Source organism: Pristiophorus japonicus, chromosome 6, assembly GCF_044704955.1.
Source record: "Pristiophorus japonicus isolate sPriJap1 chromosome 6, sPriJap1.hap1, whole genome shotgun sequence".
NCBI lineage: Eukaryota > Metazoa > Chordata > Chondrichthyes > Pristiophoridae > Pristiophorus > Pristiophorus japonicus.
In genome coordinates this window covers 175,305,717-175,333,713 of record NC_091982.1, presented here as the reverse complement: position 1 = coordinate 175,333,713, position 27,997 = coordinate 175,305,717, and the positions used below count along the sequence as shown (strand labels likewise).

General features: G+C 39.0%; 1 protein-coding gene across 5 annotated transcripts in view; it reads left to right on the top strand.

Annotated features, from left to right (window-relative positions):
- Positions 1-3,613: 3,613 nt before the first annotated feature.
- Positions 3,614-27,997, top strand: part of abcc5 (ATP-binding cassette, sub-family C (CFTR/MRP), member 5) — a 142,824-nt gene continuing 118,440 nt past the window's right edge. For 3 of the 5 annotated variants that reach the window (XM_070883410.1, XM_070883414.1, XM_070883415.1), the window contains exons 1-6: positions 3,614-4,059; positions 5,030-5,191; positions 11,739-11,899; positions 13,426-13,581; positions 16,383-16,530; positions 24,493-24,726. In XM_070883410.1, coding sequence (XP_070739511.1) covers positions 5,081-5,191; positions 11,739-11,899; positions 13,426-13,581; positions 16,383-16,530; positions 24,493-24,726 — 810 coding nt within the window. In that variant the 5' untranslated portion in view covers positions 3,614-4,059; positions 5,030-5,080. The other 2 variants (XM_070883412.1, XM_070883413.1) reach the window with 2 other exon arrangements.

Here is a 27,997-nt window from a genome sequence, read left to right as displayed (position 1 = left end):
CTTACATGCCCTATTCCCGCTCGATATCTGCTTGTGGCATCTTAATTAGGCTCTTTTTCATATGGCTAAGGTGCTCAGGTGGGAGTCTCATTAATACACTGTATGCTAATTGAGGTCCTATAATGTCCATCGGACTCCAATTGCATTTTACTGAGTGAAGTGCCCACTGTTGGTGCCCCACTCAGCAAAACCTGGTGTGGATGAAAAACAGGTCCTCTAAGCGAAGTTAAAATTTTGCTTAGATGGGGCCAGGAGTAGCAGGATTGGGCCTGGTCTGGGCCTCTGCCCAACCAGGCTCCTGCTACTTTCCATCCGTGAAATAACGCTAATCTCCCCTACGACTTAGCTTGGTAACTTTGACCTGCCCAAAGTTGACTAACTGCCTCTGTCTGCCCGCTTCAGGTGGGATGTAAATGAGTCCTAATCTTTAAAATCAGCTGGAGCCTCCTACGGACACGCCCAGGCATAAAGGCCATCAGCTCCCAAGGGCTTCCTGCCTGGGAGTACATCCCTCAGTCTGTCACAGTTTAATGTGCTTTATAAAATTTGTAGAACACAAAACAAAAGCTATAACAGATGTGCAATCAATAATCTGTTTTTTTCTGAATAATACTGTTTATAAAACTCAATTTAACTTTTATTTGAATATAAATTTCAAATTGTTCATTTAGCTTTTCATCAAATATTTTTGACCAAAAACTGCTAGAAGCTAAAGAAAAGTTGACTCAATGGTATCGCTGTACATGGGAAAATAGATACACTGCATATGCTCAGATTGTGTAATTTAAATTCAGTTTATAGCTCTAGGCAAAAATATTAAATTGAAGCCCAGCTATTTGGGAGAGGCTAAGGCCATGAAGTAAAAACTGAAAAGATGAAAAATAATTCAATGGATAGATTTAATCATGTTACACTGAAATATGTATTCTTTGAACTTTTAATTTTGTTTAAACTCTTATTTTGAATATTAAAAATTTCAGTTACTGGGGCAAAAATAGCAAATTAAACAGTTTGCGCAATTTACAGGGACCAGTGGCCAGATTGCAGTGATAAATTTGAAAAATATGAGTCCGTCGATGTTTCAGGTCTGAAGACATTGCCTGACGAAACCCATTATAAATGTGGACATAGGAATTGGAAAAAGCGAACACAGAAAACGAGATAAAAATGTGACTACAGAAGGTCAAGTTGTGCAGACAGGAAGTGTGCACAGATGTAAGATGTTTAACATCTTCTATAGATATACCGATATTTCAAGGACATGTTCATTTGCACTGTAAAAAAGCCACTCCTTGTCTCTGATTGGTCCCCCTTGGAGGATAAGCCACACCCTGAAGTTTCTCTGAAATGTGTAACTGGAGCCGCCCAACCCAAGTTCTCACTGACTTCACAAATTATAACTCGATCCATTTTTGTTTTAATTTCTGACCTGCTGCATTTGCAGCTTGTTTTTTTTCTTTCCTCTATCCTTATTTTCTTCATGTGGACTTTGCCTGTTTCACCCCAGTCCACATTTCCCTTTGTAACTGTGCAGCATCTCACTGGTGATTTTTTGTGTTTAATAGCTCTCCATTAAACAATTTGAAGATTGATTAACCCATCTATTCACTTCTCTGATTCTGTTGTTGCTCTCTTCTTCTCCCGTTTTCTCCAACTTTGTTTATATTTCAGGTACAGATCAGCAATGATCTAATTGAATGGCAGAACAGGCTTGAGGGGCTAAAATGCCAACTCCTGCCCCCATGCATCAGTTCTAAAGAAAGGTCATAACCTGTCTTTTTGCTTTACAGATGCAGTATGACCTGTTGGATACTTGCAACATTTTCATTTTTTTTAAGAAACTCAAATTGTGTGGATTTCTCAGCAGCTTGGTATGTAATTTCCACTGGGATCACCAACCTGGCTGGCCAAAAAAAAACACTACTGCAGATCAGATTTGTAGTTTTCTTCAATCAGTTGAGTGCCTGAATAGCAGAACACATTACCATGTTAAGAGTCCCAAACCAAACTATGAAATCCAGAAATCTGACAAAAGGTCATCGACCCGAAACCTGAATACTGCGTGCAGTTTTGGTTTCCATATTTACGAAAGGATATATTTGCTTTGAAGGCAGTTCAGAGAAGGTTCATGAGGTTGATTCCGGAGATGAGGGGGTTGACTTATGAGGAAAGGTTGAGTAGGTTGGGCCTCTACTCATTGGAATTCAGAAGAATGAGAGGTGATCTTATCGAAACGTATAAGATTATGAAGAGGCTTGATAAGGTGGATGCACTGATGGGGGAGACTAGAACTAGAGGGCATGATCTTAGAATAAGGGGCCACCCATTTAAGATGGAGATGAGGAGAATTTTCTTCTCGCAGTGGGTTTTAGATCTGTGGAATTCGCTACCTCAGAAAGCTGTGGAAGCTGGGACATTGAATAAATTTAAGACCAATATAGACAGTTTCTTAAACGATAAGGGGATTAATGATTATGGGGAGCGGGCAGGAAAGTGGACCTGAGTCCATGATCAGCTCAGCTATGATCTTATTGCATGGCGGAGCAGGCTCGAGGGGCCATATGTCGTACTCCTGTTCCTATTTCTTATGTTCTTAGTAACTGTGTTTCGCTTTCAGTATCCTGGCCCTCAATCTTTATTTATTCCTCTCAACATCACAAAAACAGATTAGCTGGTCATCATCACATTGCTATTTGTGGACACCTCAAATCGCTGGAGAAATACCACCAACGATGTCTCCACAATTTCCTGCAAATCCCCTGGGAGTTCAGATGCACCAACGTTAGTGTCCTCGATCAGGCCAATATCCCTAGCATCGAAGCACTGACCACACTCGACCAACTCCTTTCCTTCAACAACTGTCTGTTCCACCTGTGACAGACTGTAATTTCCGTATTGGACTGTTCAGTCACTTTTAGAGTTGAAGCAAGTCTTCCTCGATTTGGAGGGACTGCCTATGATGATTTGTGGGAGCTTGCTGTGCGCAAATGGGCTGCTGCCTTTCTTACATTACAAGTGACTACACTTCAAAAAGTGCTTCTTTGGCTGTAAAGTGCTTCGAGACGTCCAGTGGTCGTGAAAGGTGCAATATAAATGAAAATCTTTCATTTCTTTCCCGCTCTCCACAGATGCTACTTGACCTGCGGAGTGTTTTCCAGCATTTTATATGTTTTTAAGATTGCAGATTTGCAGTAGTCACGGGTTTGCTTTTGAAGAAATCCAGCCAAGTAGTTTAGGTGTGCACACTGCGGGTTCTCAATTGCTTAACTTGCTCCTGCACAGTCTGCGGCAGCTTCTCCTAGCACGTTCCTGTGCAGTCCTCATCTGCTCCGCTATCTGCTGCAGTTGCAGCCGCGCGCCCTCAGATTCCGCGGTGCGCGGCCCCGCGTTCACCGCCAATGAAAAAAGAGGAATCGAAAGTTCCACGGTGACGCGTGCCCTCGGGCGAAATGCTTGTCGGGGGATGAGGTTTCCTTCGGAGACGTCGCGTGTTTCTTTTCATCAGGGGTGGCCCCTAAAGGACTACAATCCCCGGCGTGCAACGCGGCCCGAGCTCAGCCGGATTGACGCACCGGCACCTGTACAGCGATGATTTCCCCCCCCCCCCCCCCCTTCGCTCTGCTGCAGATTTTCTCAGAAAGGGAGAGACGTCAACGCGATGCGAAAGATAGCAGGGTCTTCTGATGAAACACTTACTTCCCAGAAATACTAATTGTAATGACTAAATTTAAAAAAAATACAAAAAATGATTCATTTAACCCGCGTCTACTGATCAGTCAGGCACGTCTAACTATCGATGTAAAAATACATCTGAAGTGAGGGGCAAAAAAAAATGAAGCGATAACGATTCTAGGTCCATGACCCTCCCAAAAAAGCCAGCCAGGAACTCACTGCGGGAAAACAGCCGTCGCCTTTCGACATCGGAGTGAAAATCAAATCGGTCAAAATTCATCGTGTCGCGAGCAAAATCCGAACAAGACCGGGGTGAGACGAGACGGCAGGAAGGCGCCTGTGAGAAGCGGCTAGGCAGAGCCAGTCATCGCGCACAGCAACCCGCTGGTAACCGTAGCTACATATGTCTCTTAATAAGGCGCCCGAATCGCTGAATTTGTAGTCGAGTTCCTTCGTGACAGAACGGAAGCAGTTAAGAGGTTAAACAAAAGCAAAATACTGCGGATGCTGGAATCTGGAATAAAAACACAAAATGCTGTACAGCTCAGCAGGTCAGGCAGCATGTGTGGAGAGAAAGCAGAGTTAACGATTCGATGATCCTTCGTCAGAGGTTAAAACAGTGCCGCGAGTGGGTTGCTTGATAAACTCGACGAAAACAGGGTTTGATCTTGAACATTTCTTGGCTTTTTGTTACCTACTGAGATGTAGAATAACTTACCTGGGGCTCAACATTACGGAGAACGGCAGGCATCACATTGCACGCGTATATTGTATTAATCCTAGTTTTAAAGCAAGGCACCTGTCTCCAGCTTTGTTTTTGTGCGCGACCACGTACTGCGTTTAGAATAACAGTGTTGGAATGAAAGTGATGGACACTCCATAGAGGGAGGGGGGAAGAATTGGCAATGGGCTAAGTATAGCCTGGTAATTTATGTATTTTTTAAAAACTTGGTATTACTATCGAGTTCCGAAAGTACGGATTGGTCTACTGTGTTTAAAACCATATTGAAGTGCTGACAAAACGACTGGAAATCGGGTAATCCCTCAACGTGGTGAGGACGGGAAAGATTGATCGGTGAACGCCGACTTTAATGTTGTAGCCACACCCTCCTTTCTGTGAGGGGACGGGCGAGGAGGGATGTGTTTACATAGAAAATATTTTGCTTTAGGCATGCAGTCGTCAGGAAGGGTCTCAAGACCTGAAACGTCAACTGACTTCTGTTTTTCAACAGATGCTGCCTGACCTTCTGAGTACAGTACTTCAAGCCTTTTTTGTTTTCGAGCATGTACTTTTTTTGGGCTACTATCTTAAGTAGAGTTTTCGTTTTACTTTTTTTCCTTTAAATCTATTTGAAAGCGCGAAATATATATACCAACGAATCTTGCCTGGTTTCAAAAAGATGCGAACATGAAGGATATTGACGTTGGAATAGAATATGTAATACCCAAGCCTGGGTGTAAAACAGCGAATAGAAATTCCCAGCATTTGGAAAACCATAAGGACCGAACAGAAATCCAGGTTAGACTTTTAAGTTTTTCTTTATGCAGAGCTTTTAATACTGTGTGTGTTAGTTTGCAGCGTTTTGGGATTAAATGATTTGAGCCTTGCTACATAGAATTGCACAGAAACAGGCCATTCGGCCCAATCAGTCCCATTCTTCCTCATCTAACTCGTTATCAGCATAACCCCCTGTTCTCTTCTCCCTCGTAGTTATCTAGCCTCCCCTTAAGTGCATCTATACTATTTGCCTCAACCACTTCCTGCAGTAGCAAGTTCCACATTCTCACCAATCTCTGGGTAAATGTTATTGATGAGAAATGGGAACTGAATAGTTTTGTTTTTACAGAACTTAAAGTTACAGTGGTTTTATTTCTCTGAGCAAAGGTGAAGCTGAATGTCTGTCTGTTTTATAAAATTATGGAAATTTGGTCCATTGGCTCTTGTATCCACGTAGTTCCTTTCCCCATATGTTTTAACATTTTATTTTCAAATATTCATGTATGTCCCTTTTGAAAACTATTATTAACTCTGTTTCCATCACTGTTGGGGTATTCCCTGTCCTAACACACTCTGTATTTAAAACAAATACTTAACTTCTCCTTTTGTAGGTTTGGTGATGCAGTCAAGTTACTGACTTGCAAGTTAACCTTATTTTTCTTATGAAAGTCCCTCTTTCATTTCTAGATCAGATCTCATCTTGCCATTCTCTGTTCTGGTGAAAAGTGCTCCAATTTCTCTCTTCCACCCCCCCCCCCCCCAATAATTAAAGGCTGTCATTTCTGGTATCATCTGAGTAAATGTCTTCTGCACCTTCTTTGCGGCCTTAACGTCCTTCCTAAAATAAGGTGACCAAATATGGGCATAATACTCTACTTGCACCCTTATCTTTAATTTTGTAGTGGTTTAGTGTGATCACTTATTTTTGTATTTTTTGCCCAATTGATAAAGCCTTATATTTTTTACAGCTTGTCCTCTGACTTTTAGGGATTTGTGTATCTGAACTAAGTCTTTGCTCTTCTTTCAAAGTATTGCCATCCAGTATACATGTCCTCTCCTTATTCTTAAAATGTATGAACTCACATTTATCTGCATTATATTTCATCCTCTAATTATTTGCCCAATCTACAAACCTGTATATGTCCTCTTGAAATCACTTACTGTCCTCTTCGCAGCTCACCACGCTGTTTATTTTTGTGTCATGTGCAAATTTTGCTAATGTGCCACATAGCTGAATCCAGCCCTGGATAAAGAGCAGTGATCCTCACACTGACCTCTGGGGCATAACAACAGTCCAAAAATACTTTGTTGTCTGCCCTCTAGCCAACTTCTTATTCACACTGCCACATTTGTTTAATACAGTAACAGTTATCCATGTATTTTGTATTGAATATAATATTGTTATTAAAGAATATGCTGTACCAAATGTTGTAGTAATTCATGTTGTACGTATCTTGCATACAATATCTTGATTTATGGTTTAGCAATAAATTATTCATGCTGTCAGCTACAGTTACTAGTGTAACCACAAATGTAAGGCAGCATCCAAAAGGTTGCAGTTGATGGAATTTAGAGCCATAAGAGTTTGATGTTTTTAAAAAAAAACCTGTAAAATGGGGAGAAAGCTTCATGTCAATAAAATTTAGTGGGCCAGGACTCGAGGTTGCTGCACACATGACTGTTCTCCAGTGAGTCGACGTGAATGCAAGGAAAGGCAATGACTTTGTACAGATGTCATGTTCATGGGGCAGCAATCTCTGCAGTTTGTGTTTGATGCAGCAGAAACCTTTTATGTTGCGTTTCAGCAATGCCAGAAAGACGACCCTTCTGACAGTGTAGCTCTTCCTCCATATGGCACTGTATTATCAGCCTGGATTATGTGCCCGAACCCTGAGGCAAGAGTGCTATCACGGAGCCAAGGCTAATATCTTAATATGACTGCCAATGTGCACACAGAAAAGTCTCTCAAACAATTAATCTGTTTTGATGGTATTGGTTGAAGGATGTGTGTTCATCAGCACATTAAGTGAACTCCCAGCTCTTCTTTGGAAAAAGTGCCATGAGACCCATTACATCCACCTGAATAGTTAGACAAGGCCTGGGTTTAACATCTTGTCTTAAAGATGGCACTTCGAACATTACCTCAGTATGACACTGAGGTTTCGCCCTAGATTATGTGGTCAAAGCTTGCAGGCGTGCTTGAACCGACAACATTCTGACTTGGGTTATTAACACTGAGCCAAACTAACAATTAATCATTGTATACAACAATGATCAAACATGATGAAATTGATGTTTGTTGATAAATATTAAGACAGCTGTGTCAGACAGTTGGGAGTTTCAAATAATACAATTGGAGTCAAAGAATTTTGAGGAGGCCATTCAGTGTAGTGTTTCTGCACTATTTATTTAATCCCATTTGCCCACCTTTTCCCGAGATCCTTGTTTTTTTCCTCATGTTTATATTCACTATTGTTCATAATTGGCTCCTCTGTTCTCCTGCATTGTACTTTAATGGCTCAACATGCACTATTTGGAATCAAATAAAGGAGTATATTTACTGGAGCAGCTGTACCCAAATGTTTACATGTCCACAGCCAACAATAAACCAACTCCGATCCTGTCTCCCAACACTACATAAATTTGCACCTCAAACTATTAACTTGAGTCAAAGGAAAGTCTAATTTGTGTTGTAAATGGCCTGGATGTGCATTAAAAATAACGATAAGGCTATCGGCGCTCACCATTATTGAAGTGTAAATCGGACATCAACTTCCGCTGACGGCACATGTGCAGTTAGATGCATAAATGAGGAAGTTGCTATCCGAGTTTACCTGCTCCTCCCAAAAGCTTTGCTATGAGACTCAAATACATGGAAGGTTGTGAAGTTGGAGTACTTGTGTAATTGATACCCACTAAACATGTCAGAAAAAGTTGGGGCTTGTCTATTCAAGTAAAAGTGAATTTTTTAATGGTGCGCTTAGTCTTAATTACTGCCAAACAAAACCTCTGGCACTGAAAATTATCTTTACAAGTACGGAGTCTCATTCCTTCAGATTTTAATTGCCGTTGGAGATAAAAACTTTAATTTTTTTTAACTTTTTCTTTCTGTCTGTTAGCTCTTTCCCTCTCTTTCTTTCACTTTCTATTCATGATTTGGCATTGAATTGCCTATTCTAACATACATTTCCTGGTTCAGACTCTGCATGCCTCAATAAGGATTATTCAATCTGTTTGGTTAAGGAGATACACAGTTGTTTACCCTGTTCAGACGGGCCCTAGATCCCATGTCGGTGCAACACTGTTTTGGATTTCTAATCCCTGCAAGTTCCAGTGCAGAAGCCCATAGAAAGTCTGTGGGCAAGTGTTGCTGCAATGAACAGCTAGTGCCATTCATTCGCCACTGAGCAAAATCTGGGCCATTGTGTGTTCTCGATGGGCTAGAGGTGAACTGGAAGATGGAGTCAAAGCGACAGGACATCGTATAATGTTTAGATTTGTAAAAGCATGTGTTTACTTTCATCATGCGTGGCAACTAGCTCAGACAGTTGAGAATGCATTAATAGACAAAGACTAGGACAAAAAGAAAGTAAGCTTCTGTGGAATACGTAGGTTTTCGCTGCAAATAAAAAGCTTCTGTGGAATACGTAGGTTTTCGCTGCAAATAAAAAAAAAAAACTTGGAATGATATCATCCCATTCACGTGCCAAAGTGCTTCACAGGCAATGAATTACTTTTGAAGCACAGTCAATGTTTTGTAGTGAAACCGGGTAGCCAATTTGCACCAAACAGAATTCCACAAACGGCAATAAGATGAATGAGCAGCTAATCTGTTTGTTTTTAGTGGAGCTAGTTAAGGAATAAAAGTTGACACAGGACTCCTTTTGCTTTTTGAATAATGCCATTGAATCTTTTACCTCCATCTCTGTAAACTAGGTAAGTTAAACTAATTTACTAAAATAAATCTGAAGTATGCAGATGGGTCTCTGCCAAATACAAATATTTTAGATTATTTAGCACACATGAACTGTTTGTTGGTTTGAGATGTGTCCATATGGAAAACGGGGAAGTACTTCCAATATGAAATGCCAAGTTTCTCCTTTGGTTAATTATGAGTGCTCAGGTGAACCTACAGAAGTCTCAAACAGCTCAAGAAACAATAACCCCAATTTTAATCGAATCCGCCAAGCAGGAATGGGATGGGTTCAGGTCAGGCATCCACTTTACACTTGCCTGATTTATACTTCAATGAAGAGTAAAATCGGATGGGGGGTGCAGGGGTAAAATGGGCGTCTGACCTGAACTCTCCCCACTTCCGCCAGATGGGTTAGGTTAAAATCGGGGCTACTGCATTTGCACCAACTCACCATCAATATTGTTAAAACACTCAGATGATACATCTTGTAGGAATTCACCTGTTATTTTTTTTACCTTCACTTAACTGTTCCAAACAGAAAATACTTTTCCATCATACTGGTGCAGGAGGAAAGCAGTTTTGACCCTGATGTTTTCTTAATTCTACAGCAGGTTTCACCTTGTCTTTCTTTCCCCTGACCCCACCCCCACAAAAGAAATCCAATTAAACAGGGCTTGAGCAAGTTTCAGCATTTAGGTTATTCAGCCAGAATACTTCAATCCATTATGAGCAACAAGTTTTACTTTTGAAGCAAAAATCATCTTGAGTTTGCTTACTGAGTTTTACTTACTATATTGCTTGCTTCTTTTCTTTCAACACTTGAGGTCTTGGCACACCGACCTGTTAACCAGGATGCTGGTTGCTCCTGATTTTTGGAAAACATTGGTTGGTTTGGTTTCTTTTTCTTTCTTTTCCTTTTCCCTCCCTCCCAAATATGTTAACTCATAGTTGAAAGTTTATATAAGTGCTTTGAATGAGTCAGCAGAACAGTGAGTGATTCACCCACTGATCTTGCTGGTTATGACAGACCCATCTGTGTGACAAATACATCTGATAGTTCCGTATTTCGCTTCATGTGGCAAGGTTTTAACTGGCAGTAGATACTTCGATTGCATCATGGGAATGGACCTTGTGCAATTTCAAGGTTACCTCAAGATGTCATCTGGTCGACTCTCCAGATGTTCTCATGTAGTTTCATAAAGTGACTGTCTATCCTTATCAATTTGCTACAGTAACAGGAAATGCAAGATAATAAGCTGTCTAATTATCTTCAATTGTAACGATTTACTATATTAACAATGAAATCCACGCACAGATAAATGCTTTTGGTGCAATGCTGTCGGAAGAGAAAGGACGAACTGGTCACTGAAATGCCATTCATAGCTTGTTTTGTATAATTTAAGCATTGCGTCTTTTGTTTCTGTCACTTTCGCAATTAATTAAAGCACCCATCCAAACAAAAATAGCTGGAATGACCTCTGCTCCTTTACCCTTATACTGGCCTTTTATTTCTTGCTCACTATCCCTCTCGTGCTTCCCTGCTCCTTTCCATTCCACTTCCTCTCTATTTCCCCCCTTCAACCCATCCCCCTCCACATCCTAATGTAGCAGAGTAATGTGCCATCATTTGACAAAGCTTGAAATTTGTTTTTGAAGTACTGAAATTATGAGTTGGATAAATAGATACTCTCCAGATCCTGGTGTCTCCAAATACGCTGATTCCCTGCCTTTTCTGATTTACACCAAAACTACACGATTAGGTAAAAATGTTAACGGAGTCACCTCCTCTACAATGATGGGGGATAATGTATTCTGCTTAACAAAAACAACAACTTGCATTTAGATCCCAACGCACTTCAAAGGAATGATAATCAGATAAAATTTGATACCAAGCCACATAAAGAGATATTAAGACAGGAGATAAAAGTTTTGTCAAAGATGTAGGTTTTAAGGATAGCCTTAAAGGAGGAGAGAGACAGGGGCTGAGAGGATTAGGGATGGAATTCCAGACCTGGGGCTTAGACAGCTGAAGGCATGGCTGCCAATGGAAGGGCAATGGATAGCGGGGATGCACAAGAGGCCAGAATTGGAGAAAATGCAGCGATCTTGGAGGGTGTAGGCCTAGAGAAGATTACAGAGATGGGGGAGGGGGAGGCCATGGATGGATCTGAACACCAGGATGGGAATTTTAAAATCAAAGATGGGGAGGTAAAGTAAGTCAGCGAGCACAAAAGTGATGGGTAAATGGGAGGGTGTGGGTCAGGATGCAGGCAGCAGAGCTTTGGATGAACTAAGTTTACGAAATGTGAAAGGTGGGTAGCTTGCCAGGAGTGCATTGGGGTAGTCAAGTCTGGATGAGAGTTTCAGCAGCAGATGGCCTGAGGGGTGATGGAGTTGGGCAATATTATGGAGGTGGAAATAGGTGATCTTTGTGTTAGAGAGGATTATAGGGGTTAAAGGTCAATTCAGCATCAAATAGGACGCCGAGTTCAGCCTCAGACATTGGCCAGGGAGGGGGATGAAATTCCTGGCTAGGGAACGAAGTTGGCGACCGGGGATGATGGCTTTGGGCTTCCCAATATTTAATTGCTCTATTGATTTCTTTTCTCTTATTTCCACCCCCGCCCCCCCCCCCCCTCATCTTATTGTAAGAGAGTGTTGTGTGAAGATGCCCTGGAGACAGCAGGTCGGGTGGAAGGGCTGCCGCTGGATGTTTCAATGCACTCCTGTATGCAAATTCTGGATGAGAAAAACCAGAAGGGAAAGTATCATCATAGCTTACACCTGTTCAAGCCCTTTCGCAACACCTCCAAGTGAGTGCCTCTTAGAAATGCAAATTTAGTATTATTGTTCCAGTAAAAAGCAACACTTAAGGTAACTTTTCTGAAATATGTGCTGAACACAGTTGTTAACATTATTCTATGCATTTTTCTATGCAACTTTCCAGTACACCTTTTGGGTTTTAAAACCTACATTTAAGATATATTTTTGTAGTGAAATTTGATATTAAATTGAATTAGAGAGAATCCTACAACAGTGTAATGGTTTTTATTTTAGATCAATTATTTTGGAACACGTGTTAATATTTTTTTCAAAATGTACTCATTCAACAAGGGATATTAATTCTACTATGTGATGCCCTTCTTTCCCTCCTCCATGATTGAATATTTGTCATAATGAGTCATAAGCTTAAGCTGATGGAAAAATAGAGGGTTTGACAAATACAGGAGGACTAAAAGATGTCAGGAGGCAGATAGCAGAAGAAGCAGATGTAGAAGTATTTGGATTTTGAAGAAGCATTCGATAAGGTGCCACGAAATTAGGGCTGATGGAATTGGGGGTAATATATTAGCATGGATTGAGGATTGGTTAACAGACAGAAAACAAAGAGTACGTATAAACAGGTCATTTTCGAGTTGGCTGGCTATCACTCGTGGGGTGCTGCAAGGATCAGTTTTTGAACCTCAGGTATTTACAATCTATATCGATTACTTAGATGAGAGGACCAGAATGCAAGCTGTGAGAAGGATGCAAAGAGGCTGCAAAGGGATGTCGACAGGTTAAGTGAGTGGGCAGAAATGTGATAGATGGATTATAATGTGGAAAAATGTGAAGTTATCCACTTTGATAGGAAAAATAAAAAAGCAGAATATTTTTAAAAAGGTGCAAGATTGGGAAATGTTGGTGTTCAGAAGGATCTGGGTGTCCTTGTAAATGGAACACTGAAAGTTAACATGCAGGTACAGCAAGCAATTAGGAAAGCAAATGGTATGTTGGCCTTTATTACAAAGGGATTGGAGTACAAGAGGAAAGAAGTCTTGCTGCAAAGAAGGTAGAAGGCATTTAATTTTTTTTTAATTCATGAAGAGTTTTGATAGAACGACTAGTCAACTACATCCATCTCCGTGCAAAGTCAGTGACAAGTCAATTTTAAATCTTTACTGAATAAGGAGAAATGTATTTATGCAGAGAATTGAGAGAGTGTGTAATGCTTTGACACCGAGTAGTTGAGTCAGAAACTTGCTTTTTTAAGAAAAGAGTCAATAAACATTTGACACAGGAAGTTGGAGTCCAATGGGGAAAGACTTGGATTTCTTTGCCAAAAAGCCATCACAAACATGCTCGACTTGATGGTCTCCTGTGTGCAACACAGGAGAATTTCTTGCTCTGCTTCAGATAGTGCCCTAGAATATTTAACATAGGAACAGGCAGACAGAATCTTGAAATGCTGTCTCATCTGAAGAACAAGAGGGAGCAGTTTGCAGAAAGGAAACAGGATCTGATGGTTACATCCTTGAGTTTGTTTCTATTGATGTAGTTTACCTTTTTCTATTCATAGACAGCAGCATCCTGTGGACAATGCTGGCTTCTTCTCATTCATGACCTTCAGTTGGTTGACATCTTTGGCCCTCACGGCTTATAAAAAAGGGGAGCTCCTCTTAGAAGATGTTTGGCCCCTGTCGAAATATGAATCTTCTGAAGTCAATAGTAGAAGGTACGTGTGTGATCTCCTAAAACTACTTATCGATATTCTATCTTTAATTCCTGTGGCACTGCACTTTTTACTGTGTTCATGTGTGATTCTTATAGATAAGAAATGTTGCTATCTTAATGTGGCAGTAGACTTTATGTACATGTGTAGATATGTTTGTTCTGATTCTTTTAGAACTGTGCTGATCTTTGAACATGTTTGTATTACACTTTGAATCTAGACGTGATCATTTTTTTTAAAGCTGCAGGAAGGCGTATCCAATTGAGATTCCTATTTGGCATTGTCTATCCTTACTTTTATATGACAGTATTGCAAACAAAATTTGTATTCACCTTCCTAAAATTGGAGAATTCATGGGTTGCAGAATTTCTCCCGGATCCTTGTGCAGTGGGAAAGAAAATGAGGCATGTGTGCAAATCAGGAGCATTGATTGATCTATGCTCTAAACTTCATTCTGTGTTGTCTATTACCAAAATGCTTTAGCTTGAAGCTTTTTATCTTAAAATAAAATGCATTTATTTCTAGCACTGTACAATTAACAAAATATAGCAAAGAATTCTCTAAGTGTAAGTTCATGAATTACTTGAGTAGGATAGGTAGTTGTGCTTTGGACTAAGATATTGGATTATTCACTACACATGTGTATATATATATATATATATTCCCTCCCCCATTACATTGCACAGGATTTGAACGTATTTAGGCTGACACATCAGTGCAGTACTGAGGGGAGTGCTGCTTTGTTAAAGGTGCCATCTTTCAGATAAGATGTTAAGCCGAGGCTGTGTCTGCTTTTTCAAATAGCGAAAAGATCCCACTTTTTTTTTTGAAGAGGTTCAGGGAGTTCCCCTGGTGTCTGAACAACAATCATCCCTCAACCAACATCACCATCTGTATAAGTTGTACCTTATTTGCTATTTGTGGGATCTTGCTGTGTACTTACTGTCTGTGAGATGCTTTGCAAATTCCTGAAGCTTTTTTTCCTCCAGTTCCTATTTCTCCCATGGGGTAGACTGCTCAAATACTCACCAAGTTAGTTTGTATAATTGCTCATGCAATTTCTGTAGGTTCTTCTCTCATCTGTTACAATGCTGTTTTTGTAAATACTATTTCTTGCACATAGTACAAGCATTAATCAGGATAATTTATATAATTCCGTTTCTGTAGGTTAACACCAGTGAAGTGTTGACTTTATTAACAGCTCATTAAATCTTTTGTTTGTGTTGAGAGATGGAGTGAGGTTGCTGTAACATGGACTTTAAATTCTGAGATGGTAAGTAAAGTTACATCATAGGACAGCAAGTGAGATAACTGAAAATTATGAAAGGGAGAGGATTGAGATCACTCAGGGACTGCTGTGTGAAACTACCAATAAAACAATTGAATTAAGAGCATGAAGTAGCTAAGGAACTAATAGAACTTCAGAGTGATTCAAGGATTGAATGGTAAGGAAATGAGAATCGAAATCATAAATATCCAAACTATATTGGTGCTTTGCACATAGTGGAACTCCTGCTTATACTTTAGGGATTATTTTCAACTTCGCCACCTGGACAGTAACCTGGTGGAGTGGATCACCCTGGATGAGTGGATCACCCTGGATGAGTGCAGCTCCAACAACACTCGAAGTTCGACACCATCCAGGACAAAGCAGCCCGCTTGATTGGTACCCCATCCACCACCTTAAACATTCGCTCCCTCCACCACCGGCGCACCATGGCTGCAGTGTGTACCATCTGCAAGATGCTCTGCAGTAACTCGCCAAGGCTTCATCGGCAGCACCTTCCAAACCCGTGACCTCTGCCACCTAGAAGAACAAGGGCAGCAGGCAAATGGGAACACCATCACCTGCAAGTTCCCCTCCAAGTTGCACACCATCCTAACTTGAAAATATATCGCTGTTCCTTCATCGTTGCTGGGTCAAAATCCTGGAACTCCTTCCCTAACAGCACTATGGGAGTACCTTCACCACACGGACTGCAGCGGTTCAAGAAGGCCGCTCACCACCACCTCGAGGGCAGTTCGGGGTGGGCAATAAATGCTGGCCTTGCCAGCGATGCCCATATCCTAGGAACGAATATATTTTTAAAAAAATGCTCCTTATAGAAATGCCTGTTCTTCATTTCCACTGAAAGTAGTTCCTACAAGGGGTGGGTGATCCGCCCTGCTGGTTTGCTGATCAAGCAGCGAGGATGAAAATGATCTCTATGTCCCTTATGAAGTGCTGTTCTGCTGATGCCCAAGTGACACACTTTCAGTCAAGCTGTGTTTTCTTTCTCTACAGTATGCTGAGCTTTGTGCATGAGAAGCAGTGTGATTTGGTTATATACTATATTTCAATGGATACGTCTTAAAAAGACATTTTTGTAATGATGAATAGTGGGCTGCATTTGTGGGCTGTTAGTTACAACTTCAATTCCGCAGTACACTGAAAATATGCTGAGGCTGCTCAGTACTTAGATTTATATAAATAATAAAACTTGAAATAATAGCTTGGAGTAAAAAGCCTCAAAATTAAACCTTAATTTTAACTTCCATAACCTGTTGCAATAGGTTAATGTGAAAACTTCAGAACATTTTAACACTATAATGTTTTCAGACTGCACCAGAAACTGAAATGCTGTAATTGTATATCATGCATATTTCTTGTTTTGTTGTAACTGAATTACTTTCCTCTCACGAGATGGACAAACATTTTTGCTATCTTTTTAAAAAAAAAATACCATTAATGCTGAGTGACTGAAAAGCTTTTTTTCATCTTGTTACTCAAATCCTCAAATTCTGCGTATATTGCCTTTCTGCAGGTTAGAACGGCTGTGGCAGACAGAGTTGAAAGAAAGTGGCCGGGTCAATGCCTCACTAAACACAGTCATTTGGAGGTTCTGCCAGACACGGCTGGTCATCTCTGTGATCTGCTTGATGGTTACAATGGTGGCTGGCTTCTGTGGACCAGTAAGTTATCTTGGCACTTTTGAAATTTTATTAGCTTTTACACACTTGCTGTTTTTTTTGGTAGGGGAGAGAACACTTTTTCTAACGATGGTCACATTATGGCTCTTCTCCCTTTCCCCATCACGACCTTGGTTCAAAATAATTATCACTGCACTAAAATAAATTGTTAATCGTCCCATCAACCAGTGTCAAAGAGAAAGGTTGTTCGAGATGGATGGAAGGCATGGATCATTTTATTGAATCAACCATATGATTTGCGCTGCATGTCAGTTGTAAAGCTAATGACAAGGTATTGCTGGAAATGTTAAGTCGTTTGATGTTTTATACAGATATTGAATTTACTTCAAATAACAGGACACTGATGGCTAACTAGATTTGAATTGGACTGGTATAGTATAAGTGTGATGTTGATCTAGTTTCATAAGTTGATAAATATCTTGTTTCCTAATGCAGGGCTATTACTTTTGAATTCTTGAGTAAATCTTTACTCCAGAATCAGTCAGATACACCAGTAAACCTCAAAGCACATCAGATTTTTAACTTTGGTTCAATTGAAACTCAAACGGTAATCCTTTTTAATGCAGTATATGGAAAACCTCTCTGAACTAAGACAAATAAATACTGCAGGAAAACAAATAAACAGCTATGTTTGTTTGAATTTATTGGGAAATGTTTAAAGGGGAAGCAAAGTGTTTATATGCAGAATGCTTATCTTGCCTGACTTGCTAATGCAGTATGTGAATGTTTGTATGACTTTTGGGGAGTTTGTATGTGTGTGCGCGTGCGTACGTGTATGTGTGTGTGTAAAATCACTTGAACTGAATCTTCTAACCATGTTGTTTTTGCTCTGGAAGGACATCTTTAAAGTTCTGTGGAAAAGGAATCTCCTCCTGCAGAAAGCTGCTCTCTCCAGAAATATGTAGTACAGTATGTATGAATTTTACTGGGATGGGGAAGATGGAGGCTGGGAAATGAAACAAGAGGAACTGGCAGTATTTTGGGAGTAACTGGTTGAGTTTTGGGGTTTGGAGAACTGAAATGGGTGTCCCTTCTGGTTAAGCAACTAGTTTTTGTGGGAAAAGAACAATGAGAACAGACTTCAGGCTAGTTTTTTTTGGGAGGGATTGATTAAGTGGCATTGAGGAATTAAAGGCAAACTTTAGGGATGTTCCTGGATTTGGTTTATTACTGTGGGATGTAGGTGGGTTATGAGTGAACATTTTAGTTATTGAGTGGGATAGTGATTATTTTTGTTGGGCAAACATTGTCATTTTTACAAACATGACAGAATTTTCTCTCTCAGGCTGCTGTACAGACTAATTTGAAACCGCTTGTTTTCAAGATCTGCTCAGTGTGCAATCCATAACCTCTGATTTGGGAAACTCATTTGTTTTATGGTATAATGTATTCTCTGAAACCAAATTAAGAACATAATAGGTAACTATAATGAAAACCAGAGGGAGGAGGGAGGAAAGCTTGAAAATTTAATTCACATGATTTCTACACACTGAGCAAACATTTTAAATTTAAATTATTGTTTCTGTGGGTATTCTGAAATTGAATCTAGTTTCCTATTGAAATAAGAACAGCTTATTTTGGAAAAGACTCCTTTAGATTGTTTATTGGACTGAGCTTTTACAAAACAAACAACTTGGATATTCTGCAGTAGCTTATTTCAGAAGGGGTCAAAAGATTGACTGTAACCAAAAGAGTAAAAACTAGTCCCCAATTATAAAATTGTATTGGAGACGTAATTTGGATCTGTTAGAGATTTTGCCTTTTTGCAAGTCTGGTACAGTAGAAGTTTATTTAAAGCAATATGTCTCTATCTTTTGGCTCGAGTACTACTTCAAAATTTTTCTATTTGCGCAAAGCTTCATTTGTAGGTTAGGGAAAGGTTTTCTGACTATAAATAGTAAATGTTAATTGAACTACTTGTACTTGTTCGCTGTGGCATTCTGCCCAACAATATAACAAGCAAATTTGATTAATTCTAATTTCCAGTAATGCTTGCGAGAACTACAACTCACTGACAAATGTGAGTCTTGTAAATTGCGTGTTGACCAGATTAGTTGGTGCTTGTGCTTACAACATATTAGTTGCAGTGACAACCAAAGAATAGCATTTTTTTTGTACCAGGTTTGCTTTGTCTCGTAAGTAAATTACATATAAGGGGGAGAAATTGAGTGGGAGCTCAATGTTAACCAAAGGGGAAGGACTGTACTATAAGGGGAGTAAATTGGGTTGCCATTGTGCATCTCCTAGTGTCTGGGTGGATCTATGACTATTTAGAGAAGCCTCAGAGTACTTTATTTCCCTTTTCAATTTGGGATTGGTGTATGCACTGAAGGAATCAGTGTTACTAGAAGTGGAGGATGCATATAGTTTGCTACATATGTATTGATGGCTTACGACAAGCTACGGTGAAGGGTACAGCTGAGTTTCAAGTTTCATGGAAGTTTGATGCTGCCATAAAATGCTTTTTTGGGTAATACTTTGAGTTCTGCATAATCCATCTAGGTTAATTGAAGGAAACTGTAATTTAATTGATGGTGGTTCTGAACTATTTTTACAATTGCTTTGAATTCTGCCTGGACAATTTCAATATTCTGGAAGAATGACTGCTCTTAACTGAAATTGAATTGAAATATTGGGAAGAGGAAGATTATCTGGTGTATTTGTTTGTGAAACAATGCTGTTTAAATGTTATTTTATATTGGCCTTTCTAACACTTTTTAAATTGAAACAGAAAGCATACAAGTCTTTCTGAAATATGAGAAGAGCTTTTGTGCATTTTGCTATAGAGTTCATGTAGCTATTAAAATTACTACGGGGATCTGTGAACAGAACCATTGACGTTCGACACAGTCCAGTAATGCTCATACTTTTACTCCTTTATTTTCAAATGGAGAATTACCTAAACTAAACTTAACATTGGAAATGTAATGATGGGAATTTGACCTATTTCCTCAAGCAAATCAGCTCCAAATTAATATTAAGTTGAAATATTGGGAAAGGGCTGATTATCTGGCTCATTTGTTAGAGAGGAATGGTGCACTTTTAAATGTCGTTCAGTACTAAGAATAGTTTATGAATCCTCATGTATTAATTTAATGTATTTTGCTTTTATTAAAAAAACTTCTTATCTGGGTATTTTAGAGCTGTTGCAATTCTAAGCTCATATGTAGGACTTCAAGTCCATATTGAGTATTCTGGAAAATATTAAAACTATAGTGATCCACAGCTTTTTAGCATATAGTTAGAAAAAAAGAAGCCTATATGATTGTTGGCCTCTATCACATGGAGTGTATTCTCATAATACAAAGATATTTATACTGACTTCTATATTGTTGAGCTATTTTTTCCGATTAAATTATACACTATCCTACAAAGCCTAACTCTGTTGAATAAGATGCTCCTTAAAACCTGCCTCTTTGACCAAGCTTTTGGTCATCTGTCCTGATATCTCCTACTGTGGCTCAGTGTCATATGTTTTATTAATAACACTCTTGTTAAGCACCTTGGGATGTTTTGCTATGTTACAGGCACTATATAAATGCAAGTTGTGTGCCATGACTTGGGACTTGAAGGAAGCTGAAATGAGCACCAGGAGTATAAATTTGTAGATGCAAGATTGAATCTATTGCTAAAGTTTGAATATCTTGCTAATGAGGGAAGATTTTTTATTTTTAATAGGTAGGTGCTACAACTAACTTTTTGTTGTTGGTTGAAACACATTAATCTGCCAAACTACAAAATTTTTTTGCAGAAGGACAACAGTAATGGTTCAAAAAATTTGTAATTTCTTAGTCACAGGGAAGAGTTTTTAATGTTTGACTTTTTCTGGTAGAGAGAATAGGGCTGATTTTCTTGGCTCACTTATGCCCAGGCACTGGAATTGTTGATCAGTGGGCAATTCAGATTTTTTCTTTATAAAGCCATAAACAGATAAACATAGGATACAGCAGCCTGGTAGCAAAATTACGCATTCCTTCTTAACCAGAAATTTGTCGTTTTTAACTTGCAAGATATGAGTTTTTTGTATGCATTTGAATACGTTTTAGCGTTTGGCCTTTCCTGTTGCAAGTATTTCTTAGTGAATCAGTATTTGCTTTGTTTTGAGTGTAGTGGTGGAAAAGGCATGGAAGATGGAGGAGGAAAACCTGTTGATCAGATTGCGTTTCTTGAAATAGGTCTTGCCAAGGACAGTTCTCTCCTGGTTGGTTAGAGGAAGATACTTACTGATAATTGTGAAATCCTATTTAAAAATAATCTGTTTTGAGTATGCCTTGGGATCTTAGCACTATTTTTGTCAGTGGACAACTTCGGATAATTGAATATATATGAAGGGATAAGAGGAGAGAGGATTTGTTATTTTGAAAAACTCCATTGCATTTTCTGCTACTTTGGGGTTCTTTAATACTGGATTTATTTACAAATCAGAGGTCTCTGTAGTGAAATGCACAACAGAAGCTATTCTTAGCATTCACAGGATTGCCATATAAAGGTTCTTTTGGATGAGATGCAAAGTCGTACGAAAATGGTCTCCATGCTGTAAGGTAAGGTAGTGATTACAAATAGTAACATATTCAGTGCCATTTAAAGCCACCCAGTCAGCGTTTTAATTTTAAGTTATGTTGTACCGGCAGTTGTTTCCAGGTTTTAATATTCATTGGAAGTAAACATTTCAGTGGAAGAAAATCTTTGTGGGAGAAGAGAAACTTGACAAATTTATCTAATTCTACAATACAAACTATCACAGTATTTTAAGGGGAATAATAAAAGTGGTGGAGTAATGGTCCTCCTGAAAAAAAGTGACTTTACTGAGCTTGGTTTGGAAATGATTCAATGCATGCTGCGTGCAAGTGCTTTTGTCTGTATTTTTTTAATGTTAATGTGTTAACACTTTTTTAATACGGCAAGTACCACATTTCTCAATTTGGGATCAGACTTGTATGGTAAATGTAAGCAAGAATGATAAGCTGGTTCCGCTTAAAGCTTGATATGAAGAATCTTCAGAGAAAGTGCTGCTACTGTCATCTTCTACAATGTTTTGTTGTGCAGTTGAGCACTTTTAGGCTGCCTACACAAATGGAGAATGATTCTTTCCCTGTATCTTCACTAATTCGTTATTTACAGCTGCTGAGGTGTAATATCTAAAAAAAATTACAAATTTAATCTTGTACATTCAACTGGAATTTACACTTTTGCAGAAGTATTTATATGATCTCAGTAAAATATGACTGGAGAGTTTTCAAGAACAGCCATTTCGAATTTGACTTGGTGTGCAGTGCAGTTGACCAGGAAATGGACAGTTGTTTTCATATGGTGAATCGCCGCTGAAAAGAATAACGTGATGGGATTAGCTACAGAGTGAAAATGAGATGAGTGATTCAGCAATACAGCAACGTTCTAACTAGGGCTTGATCCTCTTGTGGGATTAAATGTGAAAGAATTGCTGGGACTGCAGTTAATGTTTAATATGCAAACTGGTACTATTTATAAAGCTAGTATATTTGATTTGTTAATGAGACTATCCTTGAACTGATGGACACAAAAACAATTTCTGTGATTTCTCCAGAGCTGTTTTCATGCCTTTCTGGACCTTTCCAAAAAGTTTATTTTAAATTATCCTGCATCAGTGCTCAGAATTCTGATGTTTGGATACATATGCGTGTATATTTACTGCCTTTCTGTACACTGCACCTTTTTAAAATGAGCACTTGTATGATTCAGACAAATGTTTAACATCACCGCAAATTTCTGCCATAGGTCTGATGTGAAAAGTAATTATTATTTAAATTGATGAACTGTTCCTATTTAAAAAAAAATATATATATATTTTGGTTCCAAGTGCCAATTTGATTATGTATTTTATTTGTATATACAAAAACCTATTCTGAAGAAAATTAAGTGCTCTCTGCTGTTAATGTGCAAATTAATTAGTGAGTCATTGAAGCAAGTTTGTAACATGGACTGAAGGGGCAGATTTCTTGCACGAAGCAGGGTTAATTTGCCTAGTGAGCAGGATAATGGGAGGACAGGACTGCAGTGTAGCTTCTGTGCTATGCCTACATTTAAATATGCCAGCAAGTGTAACATTAGTAGGCAAAACAAGACAATTATTGATTTAGCCACTGCTGTTCCAGAAATGTGGAACCCACCTGCTAAAATACTGCATGTGGATGAGCTTAAGATTTTAGCGCTTGTAACATGTGTTTGTGGTAACTGAAATCATTGGGCCAGTTAATGGTATGGTGGGTAGGGCAAGTATGACAGACTGTTACTAAATATGTTTCTTGTATATCATTATTAGTAATAAACTAGTTGGTAGATCCTTGAACTAATAAACAGAACTATAAGTCAATTCAGAGTGACTGCATTGGTGCTCAGTAGCAGCTACAATCTCAAGTCCGCTCATTGCTGGCTCAGTAAATTATGCACTTGATGAAAATGTGACCGCCTTCAGTTCTTGTTTGCAAAAGCCCTGATCTAGCAGAAGACTTTGAATCAATTACATTCTAGCAGCAAGGAACATTGTGCAGTGAAGCAGTTTTTCCTCTTGAACCCTGAAATATGCAGGATTTATGTAGGTTAAGTTTTAAAGAAAGGATGTCTAAGAAAAAACATACATACATTCTAAAAGGGTAAATTTAGAAGGTACATTCCCTTGGACCTATTTCACTGCTTAAAAAGAGAACAATGCAAAATGCACCACTGAAATATCTTCAAACTGTGCTGCTCTTTTTAATAGTAATTAACCTTCTGCCATGTTTCTGCCTCCTTTTCTTCCTCTTTCTATCCACTATCTTCCCAACCCCCCACACCCAGCTCCCATTCACTGGCAGTGGAAGTATTGAATGCATGTAGTACAAAAAAGGATTAACAATCCCTATCAATATGTAGAAATTGGTACAAGCAGAATGTTTAAAACTGTTATGGGTTTGAATGAATACTACATTGCATTTTAAGTACACTGCTCATTCCTTGTCTGTGATTGGCATTACATTCTCAAGTGCGTGTTTTATTCAAAACAATCATGGGTCACAAAATCTCATTTTTGACTTGGCACAACTTGAGAAAATTCTATTCTGTTTAACTGTTTCTTAGAAACGATATCCTGTAGTGAGTTCTGCACTGAATTGACTGATTTCTCCCTTCCAAAGAAAAATTACATACACATGCACTGCAATGTAAATGTAGATCATGTGTGGAGTATTGTAATATAGATGCTCTGAGGCTTCCACTTTTCTGCAAAATCCTTTTTGTAAAAGGTGGTTGACTTGGTGATATACTTTGTTGAAATAATTGTATTTCATTCATGGTGGATTTTATGTAGATTTAAACACTATTGGTTGTAGCAATGCAGATAAAATGCAGTGTTTTTTGTTTTATGACCAGAATGTAGCAATTTGACTGTGCAACTGATGCATTCAATTTTTACATATAGTTTTATGTATTTATATTACGGCTTTCATTAAAATTAGTCGTTGTTGTGTTGTATTTTTGGGAAATCATTGAAATTCCAATAAAATTGTCCCCTCAATGTGAGTTGAATTCATGATGTGATAAAATTGCCATTCTTGTGGTTTCCATTTCCTCCTTTAAGTTATATGTCTGCATGTTCACACGACACCAGTACAGTGAATTTGTATGGGAGGTGAGTATTTTCATGAGGTAAAGCAATAACCAAAAAGTATTCTAATGTAAGCACCTCATCTGTTTTTCTCCTGTTCTAGTATGATTAAACTCCCACTGTTTACTTTCAGGGGTGTTTTGCAAACACTGCCACTTCATTCTTCAGTCAACTGTAGGTACAATGTTCTGATAGATTGTCACAATGGAATATGGTAAAATAAGGAATGTAAAATTCAAAATATACTTATTCTATCTTTTTAAAAAAAAAATTTGCAAACAGTTACAGTACCTTTTCACATTCACACTAGTATTTTCCTTTTCTAGGCTTTTCTTGTGAAGCGTCTTCTGGACTATGCAGCACTGAGTGAGTCGAACCTGCAGTATGGCTTGTTGTTAAGCTTTGGGCTGTTTATGACAGAAGTAGTCCGTTCCTGGTCATTTGCAATGACCTGGGCACTGAACTACCGCACTGCTGCCAGACTTCGAGGAGCTGTCCTTACCATGGCATTTGACAAGATTCTGAAACTTAAGAACATAAAGGAGAAATCTCTGGGTGAGGTATGTTTACAATGCAGGTCTTGTTTGAGCAGAGTTATGCAATAGTTGGCTTGATAGAATCAGAATCACAGGGTTTAATAAACAGACCCAAAATGTTGAATTTTAGACTGTTTCAGGTCAGTATCAGTCTAACTCTTAATTAGTACAGGGAGGGAGGGCTACAACAGCGTTGTGGGTCAGTGTGAATGATTTGATGCGGTCGTGCTGAGGTTGGAATGCTCGGTGCGATTGCAGAATGGCGTCTGTAAGAATTCAGATTTGGTGATGTTTTTGCATGGAATAATCTTGGAGTATGAAGCCTACGAGCTCTGAGCGGGAAGTAGGCTAGGGGAGCACTGAAGGGAAAGTCTGAAGATTAGGAGGTTTGTGCAATCAGAAAGATAAGTTTACATAGACCAATTACATTATGAATGCGAACATAGAAACTTGCAATAGGAAAAAGTTGCCACTAAACGTGATGCCACAATAATTTTTAAAAAAATGAGCGATGTCTACCTCTACTGGCAAGATTTCAGGTGAAGCAGGTTGGAGGAATGGCCATAATTGAAAAAGTATGCAGATATAATTCTGTCCCCTTTTGAAAGTCATACTTTGTCTCTGTTGTCTTTATTTTTATTTCCACTAAAAATTCCTATGTTCAGATTTATAATGGAAACTGCCTATGTAAAATTGCCACACAGTATCTGCAGTCACTTGTCAGTTGTGGCAATGGAGCACTTCCATGGCGGGGGGGTGGGGGGGTTGGCAGGAGATAGCGATGTGGTGGTGTGAGTGTGTAATTACAGTGTCAAAAGTTAGGTTGTTTCCTTGTAGACATAGGAATTTATAGATGATTTTAAAATGGGGACTGAATTTCATCAGCTCATCCTGTTCCAGGTATCCACTGGTCTAGATTCCCTGTCCAAGTGCCATAGGAGATTGTGGTATCTTCACAGAGCACAGCACACACAGCTTCCTAACATGGCAGGCAGCTCTCTCGGAAGTCTCCGGAATTGCCTGGTTCTGTTTAATGATTAACTCTGCACTTGCAGTACACAATACATCCACATCCACAGTGTGGAGCTACAAACATTACAAGCTTACAGATATTACACTTCTCCCTCTTTAATGAAGAAGCCATCATAACAAACATCATACATAACTTCATGTTTATACATAACACAGGATATAAACTTTTTTTTCCCATATTTACAAATTTAACTTTACCACTTGTTTTCTTTTTCGAAGAGGATACCTTTGCTCTCGAACAGAACCTTCCAAACATGGTGTCGATTTCACACTCATTCGAGGCTCATCCTGAGGAATGTTTTCCTCCACGGAATTTCCTTGATTTTCATTTGAACTCACTCTAACTTCAGGCTCTTTGTTTTCCTGACTCGGACTCAGACTTTCATTCTGATTCTCTCCTGGATTTGTTTCCAGTACATTGGATTTAGGATTTGCTACTGGTGTATCAAAACTATCTGATGAGTCAGAAATAATTGAATCATTCCCACCTTCAACTCCTTCCATGTCTGTAGGTAAAATATGGTCAATATGAACAGACCTAACCTGTCCATTATCAAACATCTTTACCAAATATGTGCGAGGATCACATATCTTCACCACTCTTCCTGGTAACCACTTTAACCATTTATGGTGATTGGTTCTTCACTCTCACCTTCTGGTTTAATTTCACACTTCTCTCTTTTACTCTACCTCTATCACGATTCTCTTTCTGTCTTAATTGTGTCTCTTCTATGGACTGTGCCAAATTTGGCTTTAACAACGAGAATCTGGTTCGTGGCTGTCGTTTGAGAAACAACTCTGCTGGTGTTCTACCTGTAGTTGTATGAGGAGTATTTCGATATGTAATCAAAAAATTAGCCAATTTGTGATCAAATAACAACTGTTGTTTTCTTGGATTTGGATCTAACATTTGTTTTATGAGGGCATGTTTTACAATTTGTATAGTGCGCTCTACTGCGCCATTCGAAGCAGGACGGTATGGTGGAACCTTGGTATGTTTCACACCATTTTTGCTCGTGAATTGTGCAAATTCTTCTCAACGAAATTGTGGTCCATTATCCGAAACAATTTCTTCAGGAAGGCCAAATGCAGAAAATAATTTTCGTAAAATGTCCAATGTTTTACTTGTTATTTTCCACATTAGAAATACCTCAACCCACTTCGAATGGCTATCAAACACAATGAACAATTGTTGTCCTTCTAACTCAGCAAAATCAATATGTAGCCTTTGCCACACCCTGGGAGGCCATTTCCATGGCTGTAATGGTACTGGTGGTGGTTGCTTGCTTACCGATTGACATGTCGTACACTGACTCACGATGTACTCCATATCTTTATCAAGACCTGGCCACCATAATAACTGCGTGCAAAACTCTTGGTCAAGAACATTCCCAGGTGCTGGTCATGGAGGTCTCCTAATAATTTGGACCTTAATTTATTTGGTATAACCACTCTTGAACCCCACATCCTACGAATGAAGAATGAATGTGTATCTTTGTCTGTTACCTGGTTTGGCCATCCATTTGCAATATACTCATACACCTTTGACATCACTGGGTCACATTTGATTGCTCTACCAATCTCTTCAGCTGTGACTGGCAGTTCATCAATGTATGAAAAATAAAACACTTCTTCCCTGTCGGGTGTAACTTGTGATGGGGAAGGCAATCTAGACATTGCATCAGCATTACTGTGATCAGCTGATCGTCTGTATTCAATATCATATGTATATGCTGACAAAATCAAAGCCCATTTCTGCATTCAGGCTGCAGCTAATGTTGGAACTGGGGACTTTAGATGGAGGATTGCTGTTAGGGGCTTATGGTCCGTAACGATGGTAAACTTACGACCATACAAGTATTTGTGAAACTTCTTGACCGCAAAAATTAATGCCAAAGCTTCCCTTTCAATTTGCGCATAATTACTCTCACTGGCACTGAGAATGCGTGAAGCAAAAGCAATTGGTCTCTCCTCCCCACTACTTAATACATGAGAGATTACTGCCCCAACTCCATACGGAGAGGCATCACATGCTACTTAATCTCCTTAGATATGTCATAGTGAACTAACATGGTGCTCTCTACCAATTTGCTTTTACACTCCTTGAATGCTATATTGCATTCTTTTGACCACTTCCAATGGACCTGTTTTTTCAAAAGTTCATTCAGTGGATGTAATACTGTAGCCAAATTTGGTAGGAACTTCCCATAATAGCTTAAAATACCCAAGAATGAACAAAGTTCAGTGACATTCCTGGGAGTGG